The sequence below is a fragment of the Epinephelus lanceolatus genome, chromosome 16, assembly GCF_041903045.1.
Source record: "Epinephelus lanceolatus isolate andai-2023 chromosome 16, ASM4190304v1, whole genome shotgun sequence".
Classification (NCBI taxonomy): domain Eukaryota; kingdom Metazoa; phylum Chordata; class Actinopteri; order Perciformes; family Serranidae; genus Epinephelus; species Epinephelus lanceolatus.
This window is the reverse complement of record NC_135749.1, coordinates 30362235-30387500: the sequence shown is the minus strand read 5'-3', so window position 1 is coordinate 30387500 and position 25266 is coordinate 30362235. Positions and strand designations below refer to the sequence as shown.

At 40.8% G+C, this 25266-nt stretch overlaps 2 protein-coding genes across 2 annotated transcripts in view; one reads left to right on the top strand and one right to left on the bottom strand.

Moving 5' to 3' along the window:
- atp1a3a (ATPase Na+/K+ transporting subunit alpha 3a) overlaps window positions 1–9709 on the top strand; it is a 34825-nt gene extending 25116 nt beyond the window's left edge. Inside the window, exons 10-23 of the mRNA XM_078175861.1 lie at window positions 605–803; window positions 1770–2014; window positions 2148–2340; window positions 2516–2691; window positions 2974–3110; window positions 3272–3422; window positions 3545–3713; window positions 4075–4229; window positions 5543–5666; window positions 6001–6146; window positions 6501–6631; window positions 7242–7343; window positions 7683–7774; window positions 8264–9709. Coding sequence (XP_078031987.1) covers window positions 605–803; window positions 1770–2014; window positions 2148–2340; window positions 2516–2691; window positions 2974–3110; window positions 3272–3422; window positions 3545–3713; window positions 4075–4229; window positions 5543–5666; window positions 6001–6146; window positions 6501–6631; window positions 7242–7343; window positions 7683–7774; window positions 8264–8292 — 2049 coding nt within the window. The 3' untranslated portion in view covers window positions 8293–9709. The remainder of the gene's footprint in view (window positions 1–604; window positions 804–1769; window positions 2015–2147; window positions 2341–2515; window positions 2692–2973; window positions 3111–3271; window positions 3423–3544; window positions 3714–4074; window positions 4230–5542; window positions 5667–6000; window positions 6147–6500; window positions 6632–7241; window positions 7344–7682; window positions 7775–8263) is intronic.
- Window positions 9710–21285: 11576 nt separating this feature from the next.
- LOC144467377 (uncharacterized) lies at window positions 21286–23878 on the bottom strand. Its single transcript, XM_078175860.1, has 5 exons — window positions 23638–23878; window positions 23198–23353; window positions 22645–22685; window positions 22460–22525; window positions 21286–21661 (listed from the first exon to the last, which is right to left on the bottom strand). Exons 1-5 carry the CDS (start codon window positions 23772–23774, stop codon window positions 21540–21542), a joined length of 522 nt encoding a protein of 173 aa, XP_078031986.1. The 5' UTR covers window positions 23775–23878; the 3' UTR covers window positions 21286–21539.
- Between the last annotated feature and the right edge of the window lie 1388 nt (window positions 23879–25266).

Genomic DNA, 25266 nt, shown 5'->3' with positions numbered 1-25266 from the left:
CTCTCTCTCTTTTCCAGGCCAGTCGTGGTGCTGTCTGCAATGACAACAGCTAGCTAATGTAATGATATTAGGCTAATGACTAGTCAGCTTCATAAACTGAATTCGGCCTCCTCTGCTTGGCCTTGGCTAGTTCTGTTTGGCCCATGGGTCTTGCCGTACTTGGCATGATGACATAATGCACCGCTGCTCTGCTTCACCGCTTCACTTGTTCATGCTTCATTTTCTCTCTGCATCGCTGTTTTGGCTGTTTTTATTTTTGGAAACAGGTTTTGATTTTAGTGCATTTTGCCATATAGGAGCATTGTTATGAGCAGGATGAACGTCTCCAGGTGTCAGGTTGCTTTAGGTACAATAGGCACTGATGTGGCTGCTCATTGGCAGAAGTCATTTTAGCACCTGGAGATGTTCATCTGTGCTGTTATTTCACCACATAGATACTAATTATATTTTTCTCTGTCTCCTTTGGTTTGTTTCTATTCTCTCCTTTTGTCTTATTCTGTTGTCAACAACTCCTTTTCTCCTGTCTTTCCTTCTCTCCTTGCTATTATGTCCTCTCTGCCACTCCTCTCTTTTTGTCTTGTCTCTTTGGCCTCTTCTCTCTCAGGTGTGTCTGACACTGACTGCTAAGCGAATGGCTCGTAAGAACTGCCTGGTAAAGAACTTGGAGGCTGTGGAAACTCTGGGCTCCACCTCCACCATCTGCTCTGACAAGACGGGCACTCTGACCCAGAACAGGATGACCGTGGCACACATGTGGTTCGACAACCAGATTCACGAGGCCGACACCACCGAGGACCAGTCTGGTGAGATTTTCCCCTCTTCCTCCTTCTTTCATGCGGCCGAATCAAATCTCCCCTCCAGATATCAAGAATATCATGACCTTAGTTTCTTTATGGTAGCGTTATTACTGTGCAGCAAGGGAGGACTCGCACAGAGAGGACAAAAGAGATTCAGTCTAGAGTCTGGATTTTGAATGCTTCATTTACATATTAGGGCCGTACAGACAGCGAAAAAAAATCCACAGTGTACAGCCCTGATGTGTAAAAAGCTTTTAAGTCCAGACTCTAGTCGGAATCTTTTGTTCTCTGAGTCCTCTCTTGCTGCACTATACTTTCTACAGCACCAGAGAAGGAGACAAACAAGTGGCAGTTTTTAAGGCGCAGCTTAAACCGTGTGAACCAAGTGTTAACCTGCCTGCATATTGAGAATTTCTGGAACATGTGTCGTAAACGGCACAGTGCCTGGGAGTAGTTGAGGTGGGACAAGGAGATGGCTGCCCCGCTTGGGTAAATGCAGTCGTGGAACCAGCTATCATTCTGACAACAACAAAGCCTCTGGGGGCAATGGCCTGTAGTTTTGGAGTTTCAGTGTAGCTGGTAGATATCCCAGCCAAGATTTACTCTTTCATGCACCAATCATTGTTTACAGTTCAATCAGCAATGTGAGACAGGCACAGATAACATTTCAGCTAATTTCCAAAAACATATGAATACAGATAAACTGGTTAAAACAAAGCTAAGACAAAGCTCAATTGTCATCAGATGACAGAGAATGGGTTCCAAGATTGTATTTTAGCCAGTGCTTTCCACCTCTTTTGCTCTCCACATGGACTGTTTACCTGCCACTAAAACAAGATTGGTCAATACTATTCGGACAACAAATACAAATCAGAACTCTTCCTTGTTGAAAATCTCTTTTGAAGATTAGGGTGAATGCAGAGGATGAGACACCTGTCAATAAATGTTCCTTCTTTTCTGATCATTCTCCAGGCTCCTCCTTTGACAAAAGCTCTACAACATGGGTGTCTTTGGCCCGCATTGCTGCTCTGTGCAACCGTGCTGTGTTTAAGGCTGGCCAGGAATCTTTGCCCATTCTTAAGCGCGAGGTGGCCGGTGACGCCTCTGAGTCAGCCCTGCTTAAGTGTATTGAGCTGTCCTGTGGTGCCGTCAAAGCCATGAGGGACAAGAACAAGAAGGTGGCTGAGATCCCCTTTAACTCCACCAACAAGTACCAGGTTTGTCCCCTTTGATTACTCATGCACCTAACAACTGATGCAGATGATCGACAAAGATTTCTAGTTAACATGCAGAAACACAACAAACTTCTTAAATGGTTCTACTGCTAACACTAACATCTGTTTCCATCAGCTCTCAATTCACGAAGTTGAGGATGAAAATGACAACCGCTACCTGTTGGTGATGAAGGGAGCTCCAGAGAGAATCCTCGACCGCTGCTCCACCATCATGGTGCAGGGCAAGGAGCAGCCCATGGACGATGAGATGAAAGAGGCTTTCCAGAACGCCTATCTGGAACTGGGAGGACTGGGAGAGAGAGTACTGGGTAAGAATGAGAGAAGATAGGAAAACGGTGGTCATTTATCAAAAGGTTGTGATTTGGAATAAGAACATAGCAAGAAAGTTTTGATATATCCTGCAAATAACTGTACGGTGTGGAGCTGTTTGTACAGCTCAAGAAATTTCGTAGAATTCACATCATTTGTCCCTGATTCCTCCAGGTTTCTGCCACATGTTCATGCCAGAGGACAAGTATCCCAAAGGTTTTGCCTTCGACACCGATGATGTCAACTTCCAGACAGACAACCTTTGCTTCGTAGGTCTCATGTCCATGATTGACCCTCCCCGTGCTGCTGTGCCTGATGCCGTGGGCAAGTGCCGCTCTGCTGGCATCAAGGTGGGCACCTTTTGAGTCTGCCATTTAAAGTCCTGCAAAACAGAACATAACACCCACCTGGATGTGAAGGCTGTGGGTGACTGTCACGCACATCTTTAGCTGATTTCATAGAATGTGGTGAATTCATTTTGCACATGCACTCCCTCTACCTCCTTTCACATCCTATCCCTGCTGTTCTACATGCACCTGTTGGTGTTGTCTCCTCTTATTTGTTTCTAAATTTTGTCTTTTCTCCTTCCCTTTCATCACCTACCTTTTCATCTTCCTCCTCCGATATTTCAGGTTATTATGGTGACTGGTGACCACCCAATCACAGCCAAGGCCATTGCTAAGGGTGTGGGCATCATCTCTGAGGGCAACGAGACAGTAGAAGACATTGCTGCACGCCTCAACATCCCTGTGAGCCAGGTCAACCCAAGGTTAGACAGAAACTGAAATTTTAAAGTTGGGATAGAAATGAGACTGTTACAATCATTGTATACAGTAGATTATATTTTGCAGAGCCTTTATATGACAGTAGCTCTTATGATTTGCTATACAAAAGTGTACATGAGTGTTTTGCTTTAACTGTGTTGTGCAGGGATGCCAAGGCCTGTGTGATCCACGGTACAGATCTGAAAGATCTTAGTCAGGAGCAGATGGATGACATTTTGAGGAACCACACAGAGATCGTCTTTGCCAGAACCTCCCCACAGCAGAAACTTATCATTGTAGAAGGCTGCCAGAGACAGGTACACTTAATGTCCCTACACACATTCAAATACCTGCACATGCAGGTAAATGTTCATATGCACCTGCAAACAAGTGGATGTAATAAGAAAAAGAATCATAATGCAAACTGTGAATGTGTCAGGGTGCCATCGTGGCTGTGACAGGCGATGGTGTGAATGACTCTCCTGCCCTGAAGAAGGCTGACATCGGCGTTGCCATGGGAATCTCCGGCTCAGATGTGTCCAAACAGGCTGCAGACATGATCCTGCTGGATGACAACTTTGCCTCCATTGTCACTGGAGTAGAAGAAGGTGAGGGATAAACAAGAGGTGGGACAGTCGGAGAGAGTGTGAGAAAAAAGGGCTGCAGAGAGGAGGTGAATAATAGAGGGTACAGTGAAAAAAGGTGACAAAATATAAGATTTAATGGCAAGAATAGTCTATAACGTATTAGCCAGTATTTTATTGTAAGGCACTGTACACTGTACGTTTTCCTCATTTATGAATGCTACATTAATGAGTTAATATCACTGTTTCTTGTATTTAAAAGCTAGCAGTGTTGACTTAGGTGTGAGGTTGACTTCACATTAAGTAATATTTCCATCATCTTTCTTATTTAAGGGTTTCCTCCATTCAGTTTCTAATTATTTATACATCGCCTTCATTCTGACAGGCCGTCTGATCTTTGACAACCTGAAAAAGTCCATCGCATACACTCTGACCAGCAACATCCCAGAGATCACCCCCTTCCTGTTCTTCATCTTGGTCAACATCCCACTGCCTCTGGGCACCATCACTATCCTCTGCATCGACCTGGGAACTGACATGGTAAGGGACACAACAACATACGAACATAACCAGTGAGACACTCACACATTGTATCATACAGCTCCAATGTGTTTATGTCCAGTCAGGCAAAACAAATGCAGAAGCCAGTGTGTGAACCCACTTTACCATCACAGGTGGCCTGATACACTCAGCTCTTGTACATGCTTTATCTTTGAACACTCATGCATGGACAGTAAAGCTCAGCTGTACACATGTGAACTGCACGTGTCAGACAGGTACTCAGGTGGCAAAATACACACAGAAATTCCTGGTAATTATCATCAGGGCAACACACAGGTGTTCAGCCGCAAGAATTTTGCTGCATAAATAACATTTCAATCAGGAGAGTGAACAATCATTTATCAACATGTGCACAATAGCGGTGATAAATGAGAAAAGTCTTTGGCAAAGCTCATCGCAGTGTCATCATATTATCAATGGGGGCAGAGAAGCTGTGAATAGTGTAGGATACCCCCCAGTGGAGTTTAGACGCTGATGGTGGTGGTGATGAATGAAGAGGATGCTGAGATCTAGATGGATGAGAAGAGGAGTAAGCTTCTGGTGAGCTCAGGCCTGGGTGCTTGAAATGATGAACTGGAAGTGAATGGCATGGAGGACAGTCATGATGGATTCCACTGAAAAGACAGCTGACAGCAAGAGAGAGTGGAAACAGATTTAAAGTTTGACAGCAAAGATATGGCAGCAAAATCTGGTTGGTTGAACTAAAAGAGTATGAGGGGGGGGTGAGAGTCAGTTAGGAATGTAACACAGTCTTTCTGATTGAGCTTAAGCTGGGCTTCATAACATGAATTGGAGGAATGAAATCTGGGAATATTTAGAATTTGAAAGAACAAGATTGTGAATACTATTTGTGGTGATTTTAATGAAACAGAACCAGTGATGCTGTACACTGGCTGTTTAAACACTGCATGAGGAAAGGAAATTGTGGAAGGTGGTGGGGTTTATTTCTGTGCTTGTCCACATAGCAAACTTCAACAAATACTCATTCACTATTAACCCTCAGACTGGATAGACATGAACTGTAACAGAAGCCCCCATTAAACACATTTATTACCTGGCACCTCCATCATAAATGGGCATACCACTTGATATCATTGAGCATCACAATAAATTAAAGATAGCTCTGAAGTTAAGGTTAAGGTTGTGCCTGAAAGGCATGTACACCAAAAGGACACTAGGTGGCAGTATGGGACCAGTCCAGTTTTTCATGCTTGGAAAGTGTTGCCTGTTGAAATAAACCAAAGTAAAATACACCCATAAATAACAATGCCTCTCGCTATCTCCTCCATCAGGTACCAGCCATCTCTCTTGCCTATGAAGCAGCCGAGAGCGACATCATGAAGCGCCAGCCTAGAAACCCACTGAGGGACAAACTGGTCAACGAGAGACTCATCAGCATCGCCTATGGACAGATTGGTATGTCCTGTGTTTGTTCAGCTTACACTGTTGAAAGGTGATGTGTGTCTCAGCAATAATTCATCAGTACTTTCATTTTTAGATAGAAGTGTAATTGTTATAGACATGTTAGACCATGGCAGAAAGTTCAGTCGCCTTTTTTGGCCCCAAATCTGTCCCAATGCACAAATGTGGTTTTACATATGACACACTGCATCATACCTAGATGGTAACCCAAAGATATTTCTGCAGTTTTTCTGAAGTGTATTATCACATTATAATGATCTCTAAATATTATGGGGGTATGTGATTCTACACTGTCAGGTAAACCTGTTCAATGTGTCTGTGTCTGCAGGTATGATCCAAGCTCTTGGTGGATTCTTCGCCTATTTCGTCATCATGGCTGAAAATGGTTTCCTGCCATCTCAGCTTGTTGGTATCCGGCTCAACTGGGACGACCGCTCCACCAACGACCTGGAGGACAGCTACGGGCAGCAATGGGTATGAGTGGGCTGACACTATATCAGTCATCTCCTGCTTCGGTTATGTTCACATGTACGGAGGCGCTCTGTTTCAGTTTCCTGATGGAAAATGTGAGATAGTGTTGAGATATTATATCGGGTTACTCATACAAAGTAGCGCAGACAGAGCCCACACTGTAAGGCATCTTCTAATTGGTCAGAATCTACATGGCTGCGAGTGAGGTTTATTAGTGCTGCTGTACTACTCTGCATGGTTGAAGGATGAAAGTGTCAGACAAAGCTTCCAAATAATTTCTTCACCATTAATTAAATGACAGTAATCTTTGAATAATTCCAAAAAATGTGTTGAGCCTCTTCCTGTCTCTCATTACAGACCTATGAGCAGCGTAAGATTGTGGAGTTCACTTGCCATACAGCCTTCTTCGTCAGTATTGTGGTGGTGCAGTGGGCAGATGTCATCATCTGCAAGACCAGACGTAACTCTGTGTTCCAGCAGGGCATGAAGTGAGTCAAAAAAAAATCACTGTGAGTGGGTTAAAAAATCTATTTAATCGATTTAATCTCAAGAGAAAGAAGAATGAGGATTTTGGAGGCGACTAGGCATTGCTTTTGTTCTTGCAGTTTCCCACAGCTGCCACTAGATGTCAATAGAGAGCCATGTTTTACTGACTCACCTTTAATTTATAGCCCCAGTTTATGGCATATGTTTCTGTGTTTCCCTCTTTCCCTCCATCTTGTCTGGTTCTCTTACCCCATCTGTCCTCTCCCTTTGCTGCTCTGTTCTGCTGGCAGCACTTATAGTCCAGGCACACAAATTCAGAAACTGGTGCTGCCACTGTACAGCTGTCCTCAAATTCTGCCTGCAGGGAATCTACTTTGAAACCATTCTGTGATCCAAAAGTAGGTTTAGATAGTAACTGGTACAGTCCACTGACCCTTAAAGTCTTCTCAGTGGCAGGGGATGTTCATTCCTCCCCTCACGATCTTTTATTTAGCATTTCCTCACTATCTGCAGATCTGTTACTTTGCTTTCTTTGTCTACCGTCATCCCTCGTCTCTCTACTACCTGTGTACTGTGATTAACTCTCTTCTCTCTGCACTCATTGTCTCACAGGAATAAGATTTTGATCTTTGGCCTGTTTGAGGAAACAGCTCTGGCTGCCTTCCTGTCCTATTGCCCTGGCATGGACCTGGCACTACGGATGTACCCACTCAAGTAAGTAACACATCATCACAGTTCATTAATCTAAAGTCCCTAAAGCTTGTGCGTAGCATAGTACAGTTGTTTTCCTCGTCTACTCTCCTTCTCATATGACCCTTCGAGCATTGGGCACATGCAGCCCCATACTCTACAGGCATGTAAAGGGCAAAGGCCACATGTTTCTGACTCTGGCTGGTTAGCTTTTGCGATTTGAAAACGGCTTTCTATTGCATGTCGATGTCAATTTGAATTCAATGAATCATTCAGCCCTCGTACTTTGTTCTTTATCACTGTCTCCCAGTTTTGACCTGGGCACTGCTCTTATTCTCCATCATTCCCTCCCTTCTCTCTCAGGCCCAGTTGGTGGTTCTGTGCGTTCCCGTACAGTTTCCTCATCTTTGTTTATGATGAGATCCGAAAACTCATCCTTCGCCGAAATCCTGGAGGTAAGATCACATGCACACTCACACTTGTATACATGTAGTATTTCAGCTGCACAGTAGGTTCATTCAGAGGTGCACTGAACAAACTAAAAATTAAATGTTTTTTGAACAGTACGCACTTTTGAAAGTTGCCCAAAATAGTGTTATTCACCTCATCAGGCTGCCACTAAAATGCAGTACACATATATATACACAATTGTAGCAGATGATTATGACATTATAATAACATTATACAGATTTTAATTTCTCGCTGGTATGGATTTAAACGGTAAAAAACAAAAGAAGAAATTAACGATATTCGTCACGACAAAGGTCATAGATGAATCACTTATATTTTTAATACAACCACAGACAGTTTGAAGGATATCATCATCCAGGACCTTATCCTTGTAATTAATATTTTGTCTTAATGTCAGTCAAATTTAAAAGGTAACTCCTCTCTCTTTCTCTTTTTCTTGTTTCCCTCTTTTCCTCTCCTCTTCATCTCTACAGGCTGGGTGGAGAAAGAGACATACTATTAAATTATCAAAGCATCATTTACTTCTCACCCCATTCTCCCCTGAACTCATCCCTTCTTCTCTATCTCCCTCTCTCTTACTCTCTCCTCCTTCCCCTCCATCCATCCCTTCTCCCCTGTCAACATACTCAAACTGTTCAAGAAAATGTTTACTCTTCCCCTTTCCTCCTCCTCCTCCTCCTCTCCATCCTCATCCCCTAAAGAAACAAAAAATCAAGCGCCAAGACAACGCAAGGACCAACGACAGAGGAGGAGAGGATGGGGGAGGAGGTGGGTTTGTGAATCTTCCCTGTCCTCTCTGTCCCTCTGTCCCTTTTTTTTCTATCCAAAGTCTATACAGCACTAGTCTGCCAGTAACACTGTTGTGCCGATGCTTCTTACTGCACTGTTAACTGCAGCCACTCTTCATATGTGTACTCAAACTACACCGCTGTGTAGAACTGAATAAAGAATACAGTTGCAAGAATAAAGACAAAATTCTGACTGTTCCACTGCGATCACTCTTGCCAAGCAGAATAACAACATGGCAGCTCCTGTCTAGGCTCCCAACTGGCGATCTGAGCGGGTCGGTGGCGTCTTTTTTTGTTTTTTCTTGCCAGAGATAAGCCACCCCGATCCAGCTCCTTAATCACTGCCATTTCCTGCCATTCGCCAACTTCCTACCCTCCTTTTTTTCTCTTTCTATTTCTATGTACTCACTGCCAATCTTCTACTGCCGTTCTCGCCCCTCCTGTTCCTCCTCCACCATCAATAAAGAATCAGTCTCACCATAAAACTTCAGCACTCACTCACGCCCTCAACAGGGTGGAAAAATTGTCACTTCCTCTGACTCCTTCCCTCCCTCCTTCCCTCCTCCTCCTCCCCATGTGTTATTTTCTGCTTGTGTTGTTGTTGTTTTTTAATAGACGACTGGGTGTTTTTTAAAAAACAAAATTGTTCGTATAAATTTTATGTTTTCTTTTTTTTTTTTAAATTCGGAGTGGGTCTGAGAGCTGCTTGTTTTCATTTGGACATGACAAAGCACACTGTCTCTCTCTCTCCTTCCTCTCTTCTTTCTCTCTCACACTCCTCCTTTACCCCCCCCCCACCCTTGCCTGTCTATCTGTCCCTGTTTGTCTGTCTGTTTGTGAACACCGTGCAAACCCTCCGTCCTTGTAAACTTCCACCCACTTTCACCACCTCTGACTCTCTGACTCTCCCACCCTCCCACCCGCCCCTGCCCGTGCCCCCAACCCAACCTCACCCGTAAAAAAAAAATACAATCTTTCTGTGTCCTCGGAAAAAGAGATTTCTCTCCGATTTCATTATTTAAATAAATCAGTGGAAATATGGAATAAGGCACTGTACCTTAACTTGCGAAACAGCAGCAAAAAAAAGAAAAAAAGAAAATGAAATAAAATAGAAGGATCTCTCTTTTTTCAGCTTGGTCTCCAGTTTGTTTTTGTGTGGAGTTTTGTCAGAAAATGGAAATAAATGCTGTGACCAACTCTTGTTTGTGACAGTAGCGTCAAGTCATCTCTTTTCTACCTTAAAGGTGGAGTCAGCAATTCTGGAGAAACATGCACAATGCACTGCGCAGCTCACTTTAGCGTGTGCTAAATTTACTGTCCCTCTTTCTCTTTATACATCCAAGGCCTTTCCCTTGTCCTGTGCCCGAGTACAAATGACCCTTGTTGCTCATTGGCTGAATAGAGCCAGGGCTGTGTATAGAAACCTGATTTTTTTCAGTGCACATAGAACAGACAGCTAGCAGACCTTCAGGATATATTCACTGAATTTGACAAAAAGTGTATTGGATTAAAATTGCTGACTGCACCTTTAAAGAGTTTCACCAGGTCGGAGGAAATGTTAAAACATTACATGTGAAGACATAAAGTTAGTAGACATAATTTAGTAGAAATTCTGTTGTACTCTGTTTACTGGAAGAGGATGTATGAAGCAGGATTGAAGATCCATCTTGGTTCCAGATGCCACATTTCAGTCTTTAATGGACAACAGGCTCGCTGATTTAATTGACGTTGCATCCATCAGCACAACACTGAGGACCTCAGCAGCTCTTAACAGGTATCAGTTTCATATCGTCAGGAACATAAGCAGTCAGACCACACAAGGTCTATTTAGTAGCCGCACCACATCTCAGCAGATAGTTTGCCCAGTTGTCATGGAAATATAGATGTTCAAATTTCCTTATTTCTCGGCACTTAAAATCTGAAATTTCTGTTTTTTTGGCCATTTGGTGGCAACAGAAACCAGTCAACACAACCCTTACATATTATCACCTTGTGGTTTATAACACAAACTTGTTTATTTCACAAATCATCATTCATTTGGAGTCGTATTTGTGTCCACCTCAAGCAGCAACCTCCAGATCTGAAAAGTAAATCCAACACAGACACAATCTGCAGTTCCCCTGATGACCACTAGAGGCTGGCTCAAAGAGCAAGTAAATCCCCATAGACCCCTGTGTTAAAATGTCCAACTTTACAGCAGAGGTAAACTTTTTTATAGCCTGGTACAGAAAACAGTTTTGGTCTCTTTAGCTAGTGTGGTTGTTAATGTCGACTGTATGGGGGATGGATTTTTATGCAGCCCACACATTTACAATTTATTAATGCTTGAAGTTAGGCATACATAAGGGTGGGCTGCTCTGAGTGACAGGCTGTCTGCGAGCCAGATCAGATCCACCCCTCTCATCCAAAGCTGGTCACTTCTGGCTCCAAAAAACCAAGATGGCGACTGCCAAAATGCCGAACTCGAGCCTTCAAAACAGTTGATGACACCATGGGAGCTGCGTATATTTTCTTAAACAGTTTATGTTCCACCTGAGGAATGTAGGTCCAAAATTTATGCTCCTTGGTTTTTTCACAAACTCCTGAGGGAAATATCTGTCTCTTCAGCTGCTAGATGCTTCATTAAATTCACCAGCAAGTCTCTAACTGTGTCTGTCAGCTGTGTTGTAATGAGCATGGAGTTTACAGTGGGATTTCACAGCTTTTTTTTTCTGAAAACAACGCAGTGAGAGTGAACCAAAAAAGTGAAGATGCAGCCAGACAGATAAATAATGAGTCAAAATTCACTATAAAGCTTCCTAGGGCCGAGAGGAGCTGCAGATTCAGATGATAATTCTCTGTAGTTCTGTAGTCATTATGAGTGACTCCATTTTCATAGTCATTTGATACAATTTTATCACAAAAATATTGATCATAGCCGCTTTAAGGACTTCTTCATATTGGCATAAAAGTTTGAGATGAGAAGGTAATTCTCGACTGAAATCTGAATATGACTTCTGCCAATTAAGATCGTCTGAGATGATCAAAGCTCCAGAACAGCTACTTAGTGGACCTTTTGGTTGATTTGTTTTGTCAGTTTCTATTTCCAAGCTCAAGAATGAACTGTAAATCTAAAACTTTGAAGCCAACGTGGACGAGAAGTGACAAAAATTGGAAATTCCATGACAGCTGGGTCCCTCCGTCTGCTGAAGAATAACATGCAGTATGATCAGTGGCACCAGAAAAAGGTAGCATGGACGCAGTGGTTACATTGTTTTATAAGATACTAAAAGTCAAGAATGAATATTTAATCCCAAAAGTTAGCACTGTATGTTACTAAATTACTAGTTGGCTATCTAGACTATGTTCTGGTAGCTGAGACGTTTCAGAATTTTTTAGTCTGGCATGTAAACCTTTCATCCTTTCATTATAGTGGCCTGTTCACCTCTTCATCATCAACAGTATCTACACGCTCAACAATCAGTCAGGGCTCATGTGTTGGCTTTGCTCCGTTTTTTAATTCAAAGTAACACTGTGTCCTTTGTTGGTATGAGAACTCTGCCTCTTACACATGAACAGGAAAGGCTTGTGTGATGTCTCCAGAGGAATCAAACCCTGCAGCCTTCAGGGGGAAAATATGTTATGACTTGAACAAACAGAAAAACCAGGACAATATTTGTCTTGAGACTGGAGTGACCATATCACAGGTAAAGACACACAGAGGACGTCTTCATGTAACATAGTCGATAACAACATGTTCTCACTCCGACCTCGTCACATATTGATGCTTTGGTCATGGACTTTCCACATCCACATCCGATGTGCAAGGTACCTTGGGTGTGTTGGCTGTTGATGTTCTGGAGCGCTGTGTCAAGTTCTGCCTGTTACATGCATTGCCTTCTCTCAAGATACACTTTGCCATGGTTGGGTTTAGGCAACAAAAACGTGGTAAGGTTTAGGCAACAAAAACACATGGTTAGGTTTAGGCAACAAAAACACGTGGTTAGGTTTAGGCAACAAAAACATGGTAAGGTTTAGGCAACAAAAACGTGGTCATGTTTAGGCGACAAAAACACGTGGTAAGATTTAGGCAACAAAAACGTGCTAAGGTTTAGGAGACAAAAACATGTGGTAAAGTTTAGCCGAAAACATGTGGTCAGGTTTAGGCAACAAAAACACGTGGTTGGGTCAAGGCAAAAAACAACAACATGTGGTTAGGTTTAGGTGACAAAAACGTGGTTAGATTTAGGCAACAAAAACACATGGTAAGGTTTAGGCGACAAAAACATGTGGTAAGGTTTAAGCGACAAAAACGTGGTAAAGTTTAGCCAACAAAACATGTGGTCAGGTTTAGGCAACAAAAACACGTGGTTGGGTTAAAGCAAAAAAAAAAACACGTGGTTAGGTTTAGGCAACAAAAACATGGTTAGATTTAGGCAACAAAAACACATGGTAAGGTTTAGGCGACAAAAACACGTGGTAAGGTTTAGGCGACAAAAACACATGGTAAGGTTTAGGCAACAAAAACGTGCTAAGGTTTAGGAGACAAAAACGTGGTAAAGTTTAGCCGAAAACATGTGGTCAGGTTTAGGCAACAAAAACACGTGGTTGGGTTAAGGCAAAAAACAACAACATGTGGTTAGGTTTAGGTGACAAAAACATGTGGTTAGATTTAGGCAACAAAAACACATGGTAAGGTTTAGGCGACAAAAACATGTGGTAAGGTTTAAGCGACAAAAACACGTGGTAAAGTTTAGCCAACAAAACATGTGGTCAGGTTTAGGCAACAAAACATGTGGTCAGGTTTAGGCAACAAAAACACGTGGTTGGGTTAAGGCAAAAAAACAACAACACGTGGTTAGGTTTAGGCAACAAAAACATGGTTAGATTTAGGCAACAAAAACACATGGTAAGGTTTAGGCGACAAAAACACATGGTAAGGTTTAGGCGACAAAAACACATGGTAAGGTTTAGGCAACAAAAACATGGTAAGGTTTAGGAGACAAAAACATGTGGTAAAGTTTAGCCAACAAAACATGTGGTCAGGTTTAGGCAACAAAAACACATGGTTAGGTTTAGGCATTAAAAACGTGGTAAGGTTTAGGTAACAAAAACACATGGTAAGGTTTAGGCAACAAAAACATGGTAAGGTTTAGGAGACATAACACATGGTAAAGTTTAGCCAACAAACCGTGGTCAGGTTTAGGCAACAAAAACACGTGGTTAGGTTTAGGCAACAAAAACATGGTAAGGTTTAGGCAACAAAAACGTGGTCATGTTCAGGCGACAAAAACACGTGGTAAGATTTAGGCAACAAAAACGTGCTAAGGTTTAGGAGACAAAAACATGTGGTAAAGTTTAGCCGAAAACATGTGGTCAGGTTTAGGCAACAAAAACATGTGGTTGGGTTAAGGCAAAAACAACAACATGTGGTTAGGTTTAGGTGACAAAAACACGTGGTTGGGTTAAGGCAAAAACAACAACATGTGGTTAGGTTTAGGTGACAAAAACACGTGGTTAGATTTAGGCAACAAAAACACATGGTAAGGTTTAGGCGACAAAAACGTGGTAAGGTTTAAGCGACAAAAACACGTGGTAAGGTTTAAGAGACAAAAACACGTGGTAAAGTTTAGCCAACAAAACATGTGGTCAGGTTTAGGCAACAAAAACACGTGGTTGGGTTAAGGCAAAAAAAAAAAAAAAAAACGTGGTTAGGTTTAGGCAACAAAAACACATGGTTGGGTTAAGGCAAAAAAAAAAAAAAAACATGGTTAGATTTAGGCAACAAAAACACATGGTAAGGTTTAGGCGACAAAAACGTGGTAAGGTTTAGGCGACAAAAACACATGGTAAGGTTTAGGCAACAAAAACATGGTAAGGTTTAGGAGACAAAAACACATGGTAAGGTTTAGGCAACAAAAACATGGTTAGGTTTAGGAGACAAAAACACGTGGTAAAGTTTAGCCAACAAAACATGTGGTCAGGTTTACGCAACAAAAACACGTGGTAAAGTTTAGCCAACAAACCGTGGTCAGGTTTAGGCAACAAAAACACATGGTTGGGTTAAGGCAAAAGAAACAAACGTGGTTAGGTTTAGGCATCAAAAACGTGGTAAGGTTTGGGCGACAAAAATAAGTGGTAAAGTGTAGCCAACAAAACCTGGTCAGGTTTAGGCAACAAAAGACGTGGTAAGGTTTAGGCAACAAAAATGTGGTTTGGTTTAGGCAACAAAAACACATGGTTAGGTTTAGGCAACAAAAGACGTGGTAAGGTTTAGTCAACAAAAACGTGGTTAGTTTTTAGGCAACAAAAACATGGTTAGGTTTAGGCAACAAAAGACGTAGTAAAGTTTAGCCAACAAAATGTGGTCAGGTTTGGGCAACAAAAACGTGTCGTTAGGTTTGGGCAACAAAAACACATGATTAGGTTTAGACAACAAAAACATGTGGTTAGGTTTACGAAAAAAGAACAGTGTTTGGCTTTAGAAATTTACAGGACGCGAACACCGCTCTCTTGGGTGAAGGTCGGTATTTGTTGGACCCATCCACCACTCCTCCCACCTACCCCACTCTGGCTGTCGACGCCTTAACTTTCATCCTTCTCCCGCCATGTTTCCCATTGGGCACCATTAAACTATAACGGCAACCAGCTGCGTATCATGCCGAAGAGGCCTTTTTTCGTTGGTTTCTAACGACGCAGGGTCTATCTCGGCATGGTCCTTTTCATTATGTGGTGAGATACTTAGAATAAAATCTGAGCCTGTTAATGGCAAAAAAAAGCATTTACAGTGGATGTGTGTTATGTCTATTTGGAAGCTGCTGGCTGCAGCCCTCTCATTCAATACTGGACCAATTTCAAAAACTGTTGTTCCCATTAGTCACTCAGACACAAAAACATGGGGAAATAGAGCCCAGGTTGAAAAAAAACAGTTACCCTTTGAAAGTGCTGTTACATAAATTCTGAGTTCATGATACAGTGAAAAATAATTCATAAGTGACATCATAATTTCATGCAATAAATACCCAAATAAATAAATAATTAATTTGATGTCAGGTTAAAATTAGTGTGTTAAAATCTGATGTGAAACAGGTGTAAATTACTAAAAATGTCGTAACAACATATGCATTAGTTTATTGTTCATATTGTATGGGTTTGCCCGGAAATAGCGTTCCTTGTTTGCAGTTCCCCTGCACTCAAGTTCATTGTGGAACTGTATACAACGCAAGGTGTGTGTTGTCTCATAAGACTCTGTTATTTTATTCATTCAAGTTATGTTCATGTCTGAAGCTCTAGCAGATAGTTAAGGGACTTCAAGAAACGTCCAAGAAACTTTCGAAGGACTTTTCAAGGACTTCAAACCTCTTTTCACAACAAGCAGCCAGCAAGTTCTCACGGCGTAAGGCGTGATGGCGTGATGGTGTGACAAAGGCGAGGATGCAGCAGAGAAGCAAGACATGCCCAAGCAATAAACGCCCATTTCAAAGAACCGACCTGTGTCTGTGTTGTTGTGAAGAGAGCTACACCTTTTAAGAAGATGAAATACACAGCATTCATGAGTCCATTATTATATACAGTCTATGGGTTAGACCATTTGCGACAATTTCTAAATTTGTCCAATTTTAAACATAGGTAAAATCAAACCATTTATTGCAGCATCATAGGCAGCTGCTTTTCAGTACAAGTGACAAGTGCATTTCCAGACAAGCATAAAAATCATCAGCGCCACAAACTGAATCATTTTCTAAGATACGGTTAACTAATAGACGGGGACGTCAAGTTTACCGCAACACTTGAAGTGGTTCTACTTGTCAACCTTACTAAATGAGCCCTTATTAACATAAGTTAAATGCATTAGTACTCCTCACACAATCTTTTTAACTACTGTTGTTTTACCCTCAGCTGTATTTGCAGCTCTCTTGCTTAACCTAATGCTGACAGAAATTTCTGTCCTGTCTATATGATTTTAGTTTTTATATTTGTGCATTTTTAATGAAGTATTTTGTGTGAAGTCTGTTAAGTTTATCTGTTCTGTAACTCACAGTAAATTGGCATAAATGATACAGAACATGAATAATTATAATCCCACAACAACAGCACGACTGTACTTAATGTACAAAACATGATAAATTTTGTTTGTTTATTTTAAAATATCTGTAACACAATAAAACCAGTAGTTTTAAGCAGGGGCATGTTTGGGGCCTGGCTATTGGGCCATTGTTACGGGGTCTTTTCTGTACTGCAAAAATATTTAATATGAATATGAATTATGAGCTCATTTAACTGATTAATCTTTTGTGGCAAACATAGCCATTCCCACCCCCTCACTCACAGGCTGGCACGTCACACACAAACTCATTTCTAGCCAGCGACCAGGGTGTCTGCAGGTCCTTATACAGTCTTAAAATGTCCTAAACTCAAATCACTAAATAATAGGCTTTAAGTGTTATTATACAGTCTGAAATTGAAATTTGGGAGGCCTTCATTGCCACAAACATTTTATCTAATTTCATTTATCCATCAAAGTCCACATTTCTGATGTTACAAATCGTTTAACTTTCCAGTCCACTGAACCTAATACTGTCTTTTATTTTATATTTGCACATACCTGTTGGCAAAATGTAGATTAACCTCATTCACCCTAATAACCATATCGCTACATTACATACTACTTACCTTTAAACGTACCTGCAATGCTTGAGTAAGAAAAATATGATTCGTTCAAATAAGTAAGTGTCTGACGCCTGTAGACACCCTGGTGACATCCTCGTAACTTTTACAGACCTTCTCAGCAACTTCTTTGCTAAAAAGTGGCTGGTGACAAATCTAACAAGTTTATCAAATCAGATTATACATTAGACTCTACTGGAATTAATTCCACTGCTCAGAATATTGTAGGACTAAGCCCTGAATCTCCACTGACCTTAAAGCCTCCTCTGGTTTTGTGAAGATCATCACATGGCAGACCTGCAGGATTCAAAAATATACAGACAATGAAAAACTAGTTTTTAGGGTTTTTTTTAAATTGTCTACAGTCTATTTTAATGATTTAGACAACTATTAGTTATTAATGTATTCAGTAATGCTTAATGTAGTTTATCAGTAACTTTCAACATAAGACAAATGGATCAACCTGTTTATTAATTGCAGTAATGCTCCTTTAGAAAAACCCAGGATCAGAAACAGCCCGTGACTCTGTTTGGCTTCCATAATTTACACTTCTACTTCTGAACGGATGAGTCTTTGTGTGTGTGTGCAGACACACACGCTGTCCATGTTTCATGAATACTATTACAAGGCTCACAGAGCAAATGAGTGCTCCTGCCCACTTGACACACACACACACACACCCTTGTAACCCAGGGATATAGGTCACCTCCTTTGTGAGTTCATTGTTTTTCTCTCCTCTGTTTCTTTCTATCAGAACTTTGCTGCAGCCTTTTATGCTTTCTTCCTGTTGTTCATTAACTGAAGTTAACCACTTGTCTCCTGCACGCAGACAGTATTTGTTTAAAACTTGATTACCACAGAGTCAGGATATGTAGTTCTGTTCAGTGTAATTCATACTTAAACAATATGTATTACTTTATGTACACTTAAACAAAGATAAAAGAATATTTTTTAAATAAGCATCAGGGTAAAAATGTGTCTTACCTGTAGCTGCAACAGTGCACTATTGTGTGTTGGAAGTGTGCATATTTTCTAAAACAGGGTATAAGTGAAATACTTGCGATATAGGTACAAGTGAAGACATACAGGAAACAAGGGGGTAACAAATCTACATTTATGTTAGTAGGGGGACCTTAAATTAAATTACACTGTAAGTACTTTTTAAATCGCCAAATACATATGAAGAATTTACAAGGTAGAAACAGAATAAAAGCAGACTTAACCTATATGTCCTTGTTGTGAAAACGAGCCAAACTATGTGTGGCCATTAAACTCAGCCAAATAGAAATAAAATTAACAAAACAAAACATAATAAGAAACTTTAATATATCCCATAACTACACTTTAATGACAGTTAAAATGGGGGCAAACAATCAAACGTTTTATTTTACAGCCCAGTATTTAATCATCATTATAAAAACAGAAATACCATAGTGTTGAAAAGTATCGTATGATTATAAAGTCACAGCCTTCATCCAACACTAAGCCACATTTTTTTCTTACCAGTGACAATATTAATATATAAAAACATTAAAATGATTCTTATAATAATAAGTACTCCATATTTAACATTGCAATTTCCCAAAATCATTGTTGTAAAAATATAACTTTTGTCGTCTTCAGCGGTGTGGTGGTAGCTGATGAGGTGAGTGAGCTTTTTGGCTGTTGGGTGTACTGGGAACAGCCAGAGGAAGAGGTGTGTATACCCTCCAGTGTGCTACTGGTCTTCTTCTATTGTACTTACATACAGTAAGTGTTTTACTGATACCTTGTATATGATAAATAATAACACAGTAATTTGCAGTAATCTAAAACCTTGCCTATTTTGCTGCTGATACTTTAACTGAAGTAAGATTCATGATGTAAGACTTTAACCTGTAATGCAGTATTATTTTTATGTGGTAATGCTCCTTTTAATTTAGTAAATGATCTGAATACTTCTTCCACCACTGATGTACGTGTACATGAAGTCAGTCAGTTCAAAACTCACCTCATCTTCTTGCATTTAACAAATATGTTGTGTCTTTACTTTAATTCATATTATATGTTATATTATGTTACACTGTGCTTGCTTTCCTTTGTGTTCTCTCTTCTCTCTGTATGTCAGTCATATCCTATAGACCCATGTGGGCTGGGCACCCTCGGGTGTGTGACACTGGAATAAAAGTATTCAATTCATAAGGACACACACACACACACACAGCTAGGAATCCACCAACAAACTTGTTAGAATGAAAAAGAGAGGAGATGCCTTATAGCGCTGCAGCTCCACTCATTATGATGCTCACACACACACACGCACACACACACCTCCCTTTCTTATCCACCATAACAACCACACTAAACCACCTTTCCTCTGACACACACACACACACCTTCTCTCAATCTTCTACCCACTTACACTCTCAGCCCCCTCCTACTACCACCTCTTTCGTCCAAATCTCACACACACACACACACACACACACACACACACACACACATCTTCTCTCAATCTCCTACCCGATTACACCCGCACGCTAAAACCCCTTTTTGCACTCCTCCTCAACACACACACATCCCCTACCTTCCCTAAAACCCTTTTTCGTTTCCTCTGACTCTGACACACACACACACACACACATACACACAGGGTCTCTTTTTGTCAACCACTAGCCCCCCCCCCCCCCCCCCCCCCTCCTCTCCCCTCCCTCCTCCCCTCCTCCCAGTAATCTGGCTGGCCCGTGGCCTCCTCTCTCTCGCTCCACTGTTCTGTGTGATAGAATATCGATCGGTTTGCCTCGACTCGGCGTGGAGCAGGAGGAGGGGGGCAGCTGTAGGGCTATAGGGAGTGTGTGTGTGTGTGTGTGTGTGAGATGCGAGGGGGGGGCAGTGGTCAGACATGCTCCAAGGTTGTTACCACAGCAACAGCAGGATGGGTCAGAGGGTTGCCATGGTGCCTAGGTCGCAGGGTCAGGGGGAGGGTCTTGGAGGGCTCTTGTCCTCTCCCTATGTGTGTGTGTGTGTGTTTGAGTGTGTTAATAGAAAGGGAGGGGGCAGGCGGGTGGAGGAGAGAGCGGTGTCCAGTCCAGCTATATTGGGTGTGTTAATAATGAATGGTGTTGTATGTGGCCACTGTCTCTTTCTCTCTCCCTCCATCTGTGTCTCTCCCTTCCTCTGTGTCTGTGTCTCTGTGTGTGTGTGCGTGTGTGTGTGTGTGTCGCAATAATATATGAAGCAGTAAAACATCAAGTTCAATTTCTTGTTTTATTTAAAAATACACTTCACAGAACAACGTCATGCTGTTTTTTTTTTAGATTTGACATCATATCTATGTTTCAGATACACAAAAAAACATAAAGCATCATAGAAAATGTATGAGTAGAAAACAAAACAAAAACTGACAATGTTTCTTGTGCATTTCATTTTTACATTTAGTTTTTTTTCTTCACCTCAGGCTTAGGTAGGCATTCATATTCATATTTTGCTTCTGATAGATTTACTAAATCTACATGAAGAATGATCTTTGCCCTTTTTTGCAAAGTTTTTGGGTAACCTGAAAGGGTGTACGCTTCAGTACAACATTGGAAAGCAGGATACACATATGAAACTGAGGGTGTGGAGTTCTCCGTCAGAAGATTTTGAGCATCAAACGCCTAATTTCCTGCATTCTTATGAGTTTTTATGCACCAATTTGTGGCTTAAATGTCTTTAGTTCTGTCAAAATGAAAGTCCTCTGTTACTTTTATGTGTCTTTGGGGAAATATTCAGGGGGTCGTGTCCCCTGTGTCCCCCCGAAATCTTCACCTATGCCTGCATCGTTCAGAGTCTCAAAATGTAGCACAATTTTCGCACAGTTAAATTCTCTTTGGTAGAACTGAGTACTTCTGTTTTTCTTCAAGTCACACCACATCTCGTCAGCAAACATTAGAAAAAAAAAACACCACTGTCCTCTTAGTACTTCATGGACAGCATCATACAGAACAATGTCATGTTGTACTTCGACACATTTATTGTGAGTATGTTTCTCTAAATGAAGTGAATGAACATCATTACTATAACAGTAACACTGGAGGAGAGGGTTGTATAGAAAATTCAATTTATTGGTTGAATTAAGAAGCCACAAAAAATGCTTTAGTGTCTGTCACAGACATGAATCATTATCATATATACATTTTTATAGTAAGATTGGGACAGACATGTAAATATAAAACTATCATACAATGTGTACAAATATCACATCAAGTGCAAATTCCACATATCAAAACACATTTTGAGCTCCATCACACAGTAGAAAAGCAACACATATAAAGCATAAAAATCCTCGTGTTTACAGTTAAGTTGGTTTTAATTGCTGGACGAGAGCTGAGATTTTCTGCAATTGGTCTTTCCTCTGTGTGGCTAAATCGGCACTCTTCTTCATCCTCCTCATATGTACAGTGACCACAACAAAAGCAGCTACAAGACAAATGAAGAAGAAAAGGGTATGGGTGGGTTCTGTGCAGAGTGTGTTTAGACACTGTTAGATGAGGTATTATTTTAAACAATCGAGGGTTTAGATTTTTGGCAGGACGCAGGGGACACTCGTCCTCATTTTCATGTGACTCTGTCCACACACTGCATTTATGTTCCAGTGTGACACAAAAACAAACTCCTTATAATATAATAAAAAGCTGAATTAAACCTCTTCCATTTTAACAATAACTTTTAATGTTTAAAAAAAAAAAAAGTCAAATTTGCAGGACTGTTTTATTTGACTGGATTAGACCGTACAGATGTTTATGATATTGTGTCCACCCTCATGTATTTGCCACTTTTCAACATGAGCTCAGTCCTGTTAAATGTAACAGAGGAAGTTTCAGTGTTTAGAGAAGTGAAAAATGTTGCCAGACTGTGGTTCAGAATACAAATTCACATTCAGCTTGACTTATCTGGTCAAAAGCACCTTAGTCCCAAGATTTCCTTTTTTTAGATTTTAAGCCAGTGGACCAAATAGGATCTTAAAGTCACAAGGCGTCCGTGCAAAGCCAATCTCTCGCCGCCGCAGACCCCCAGCCCCTGCCCCTCCAATATCCTGCATTACCACTGCAGGGTTATCAAACAGTCCCTGTGCAGCTTGGACGACTACATCTGTGTGACTGATTTCAGACACATCTCAGCGCTGCAGTTACTGTTTGCTCTGCACGGGTTTAAGGAAACTTTGTGGCAGGACATAAATACAAATCCATGTTTAAACAGCATGAAACAAAACCTCACCAAATATGGCAAGTAGTGCGACTCCCTGCACGACCTGAAAAAGCCCAAACGGCACTGTATGAAGATCTGCAGGATGACAAGGAGACAGGCCATTTATTTATTTTTGCATAAACAATATAACCGCTGAATTATAGTTAGAGCAAACAGATATTTCAAATGATATCCATCCCACAATAAATACTCACTGTATTGGAGCCAGTATGTTAAATGTTTTGACAAGAAAATACTGCCAAGAAGGGAAGAAGACACAGATTAGATGCATTAATTCACTCACATAATTAGGGATAAAACACAGGGTACATCCACTTTAACTCACTTTATTATAATGTGGAATAACTGATAATGGATTATTGATAAATGATGTCATTTTCTAGCACAAATCAGAAACAATATCTGGTTCCAGGTTTTTAGATGTGGAGATTTGCTTTGTTTTCTGCAATATAATCTGAATATCTTTTTTTTACTCTAGGCTGGACAAAAAAGCAATTTAAGTACTTCAGTGCAGGCATTTTCACTGTTATATGACATTATATTAAACAAATAATTGCATGAATCGACAAAATGAATGTCATAGTAACTGATAGTGAAACCATTTCTTTGTTGCCAGTGGTGATGAAATGTTTGAGGAAGTGGTTCTTCTGAAATTAAATAACTTAATCAGCCTACTGCAGGACAGAAATTAAAATATTTTATTTTCTGTTCATGAGGAATGACTGCACATTAACTGAATGTGTTTACTTGATTACGGCCAGAGCGAGGATGGCGAAGAAGAGCAGCTTGAGGCCACGGTTGAACGTGTCCTCCTCGGCGTGTTTGGAGAAGTAGCTGCAGTTCAGCCATTTGGCCACACAGGGGCGCTCGAAGCCCTCCGGCCGCTGCTGCCTAAACATCAACCTTCGTGGAGAGAAGAATAAAGCAGCTCTGATTACAGCAAAGCTTTCACTAGTGAGAGTTTTAAATGCAGTATAACACATTTGGGCTTGTCAAGGTGGTTTTAACAATCTTGGCTTTTTTTGTTCCATCGCCAGGAAGAAATAAAATATACATTATGAGTGTGAGGCGGATGTGAGAAGTTGCAATGGGCCATATTCTGTTTGAGCAATAAACACACTTTATAAGGAGCCTTAAACACATCATAAGAAATGTCAGGAATATTATAGACTATCGTGTTTACGTACCGTATGTAATCATGCTGGACATGTGGAGCTCCTTCCGCATTTAAAAAGATTTCCTTCAGATCTTCTTCTTCTTTTACATAGATCTCATGCACCTCTTTCTCATTTACAGAGATTGCCTTCTCCATGTGCTCCCCCATATTAAAATCTGGTGTTATTCTGTCGTCTTGTACTTCGATTTGGAAGAATCTGCACCTTGCCTGCTGCTGTCGCTTTCATTTCCGTGTGGGCAATTGACGGGAAGTTTCAGGCCACGTGCAACAATGGTAGGAGGGAATATTTCCAGCATAATACCTTTTAGGGGAGACACAGTCATGCTGTGGTATCAGATGTGTGATAACACCTGTCTGAGTATGATCAGGTTACCTGTTTACCTGGCCTGGCAGCAAGACTGACCCTGTTTGGGCTACTTCCATTTAGTTAATCATGACACTGATTTAACTTTTGGTTTCTTAAATGAAGCTCATGTGTGGTCAACCCTCATTTGCTGTGACAAACTAAGTCTTGGTAAGGCTACTTCTGATAAGTAATAGGTTACCCTGTTTAAAATATAACAAGTAATGTAACAATTTTAATTACGTCATCTAAGTAATGTAACTCATGTAATCACATTTGATTCATTTTAAAACACATGTCTTAGACTCTAAAAGATCCAAAGCAACAGAATGACTGTACATGTGAACCTTTTACTGAGAAGAATCTATGTGGATTTAGCCACACTCACAAACTTTTATTTAACACATTGTCCCTCAGTAACTGTAACTGATTACATTTCTTTTGTCATTTAATTACATGTGAGTAGTTACTCCTCAACAGGGACGTAAATACAGACAGTGCAGGCAGTGTGGTTGCACGGGGGAGAGAACAGGCTCTTGTAACTCATCACAAATATCCGCATGTTCGAAGAAAAATGGGGCCAACTGCTATATACGCTGTTATAGAGGCAAATCAACAGTAGCAATCTATTCTACAATAAGATTACGTGTTTATATAAACTATAAAACCACAAATGTACTGTTAATTGATTGAATCGGTTCTTATTTTATTTGGTATTTTGTGTCATATACAGATTTGCTCTAATGTTTGCTGGGTAATATGTATGTTGATGTTTTCCAGTGTCAAGTCGTAGCTAGTTTAGATGCAAAATCTTGCACTGGGGCCATCATTATAGTGTGTACTGGGGCCGATTCTAAGCCTTTTAATGCACTCATCTACCCATATAGTACATTTGATACCACTTTCATGCACACTGAATTTGCTTCGATGAACTGCTCAGTGCCCTGCAGGATTTTCGAGATGCTGTAAATGCACCCCCACCCATTACACAACAGTCTGTAAAATGTTGCGTAATTATGTACTGTTCACATTTCCTCCATGGAGTTCTGACGCATTAAGATTTAGTTTCAAATTTTAAGGAGGAAGTGAATCTTTTTTTAAATTAATCTAAATATATATGGTTTCAAGGAAATGTATGATCATACTGAATTTTTGCTTTGGTTAATGGTGTTGTGGTAGAAGGAGGTTCAAATGATCACTAATGGGTGTCCAAACTGCAGGTGAACAGCACCAATACAAATATATAAATCAGCATATAATGATATCGCCCCTTTAGGAAAACACTGTTTCATGTCA

Excerpts from the sequence above, each read along its gene's own strand:
- LOC144467377 (XM_078175860.1), bottom strand. The coding sequence starts at position 23,774 with ATGGGGGAGCACATGGAGAAGGCAATCTCTGTAAATGAGAAAGAGGTG. Across the intron at positions 22,686-23,197 it reads CTCGCTCTGGCCGTAATCAA|TATTTTCTTGTCAAAACATT; the intron begins GTAAACACATTC and ends CCTTCTTGGCAG. Across the intron at positions 21,662-22,459 it reads CGCACTACTTGCCATATTTG|CTGCTTTTGTTGTGGTCACT; the intron begins GTGAGGTTTTGT and ends TTTGTCTTGTAG.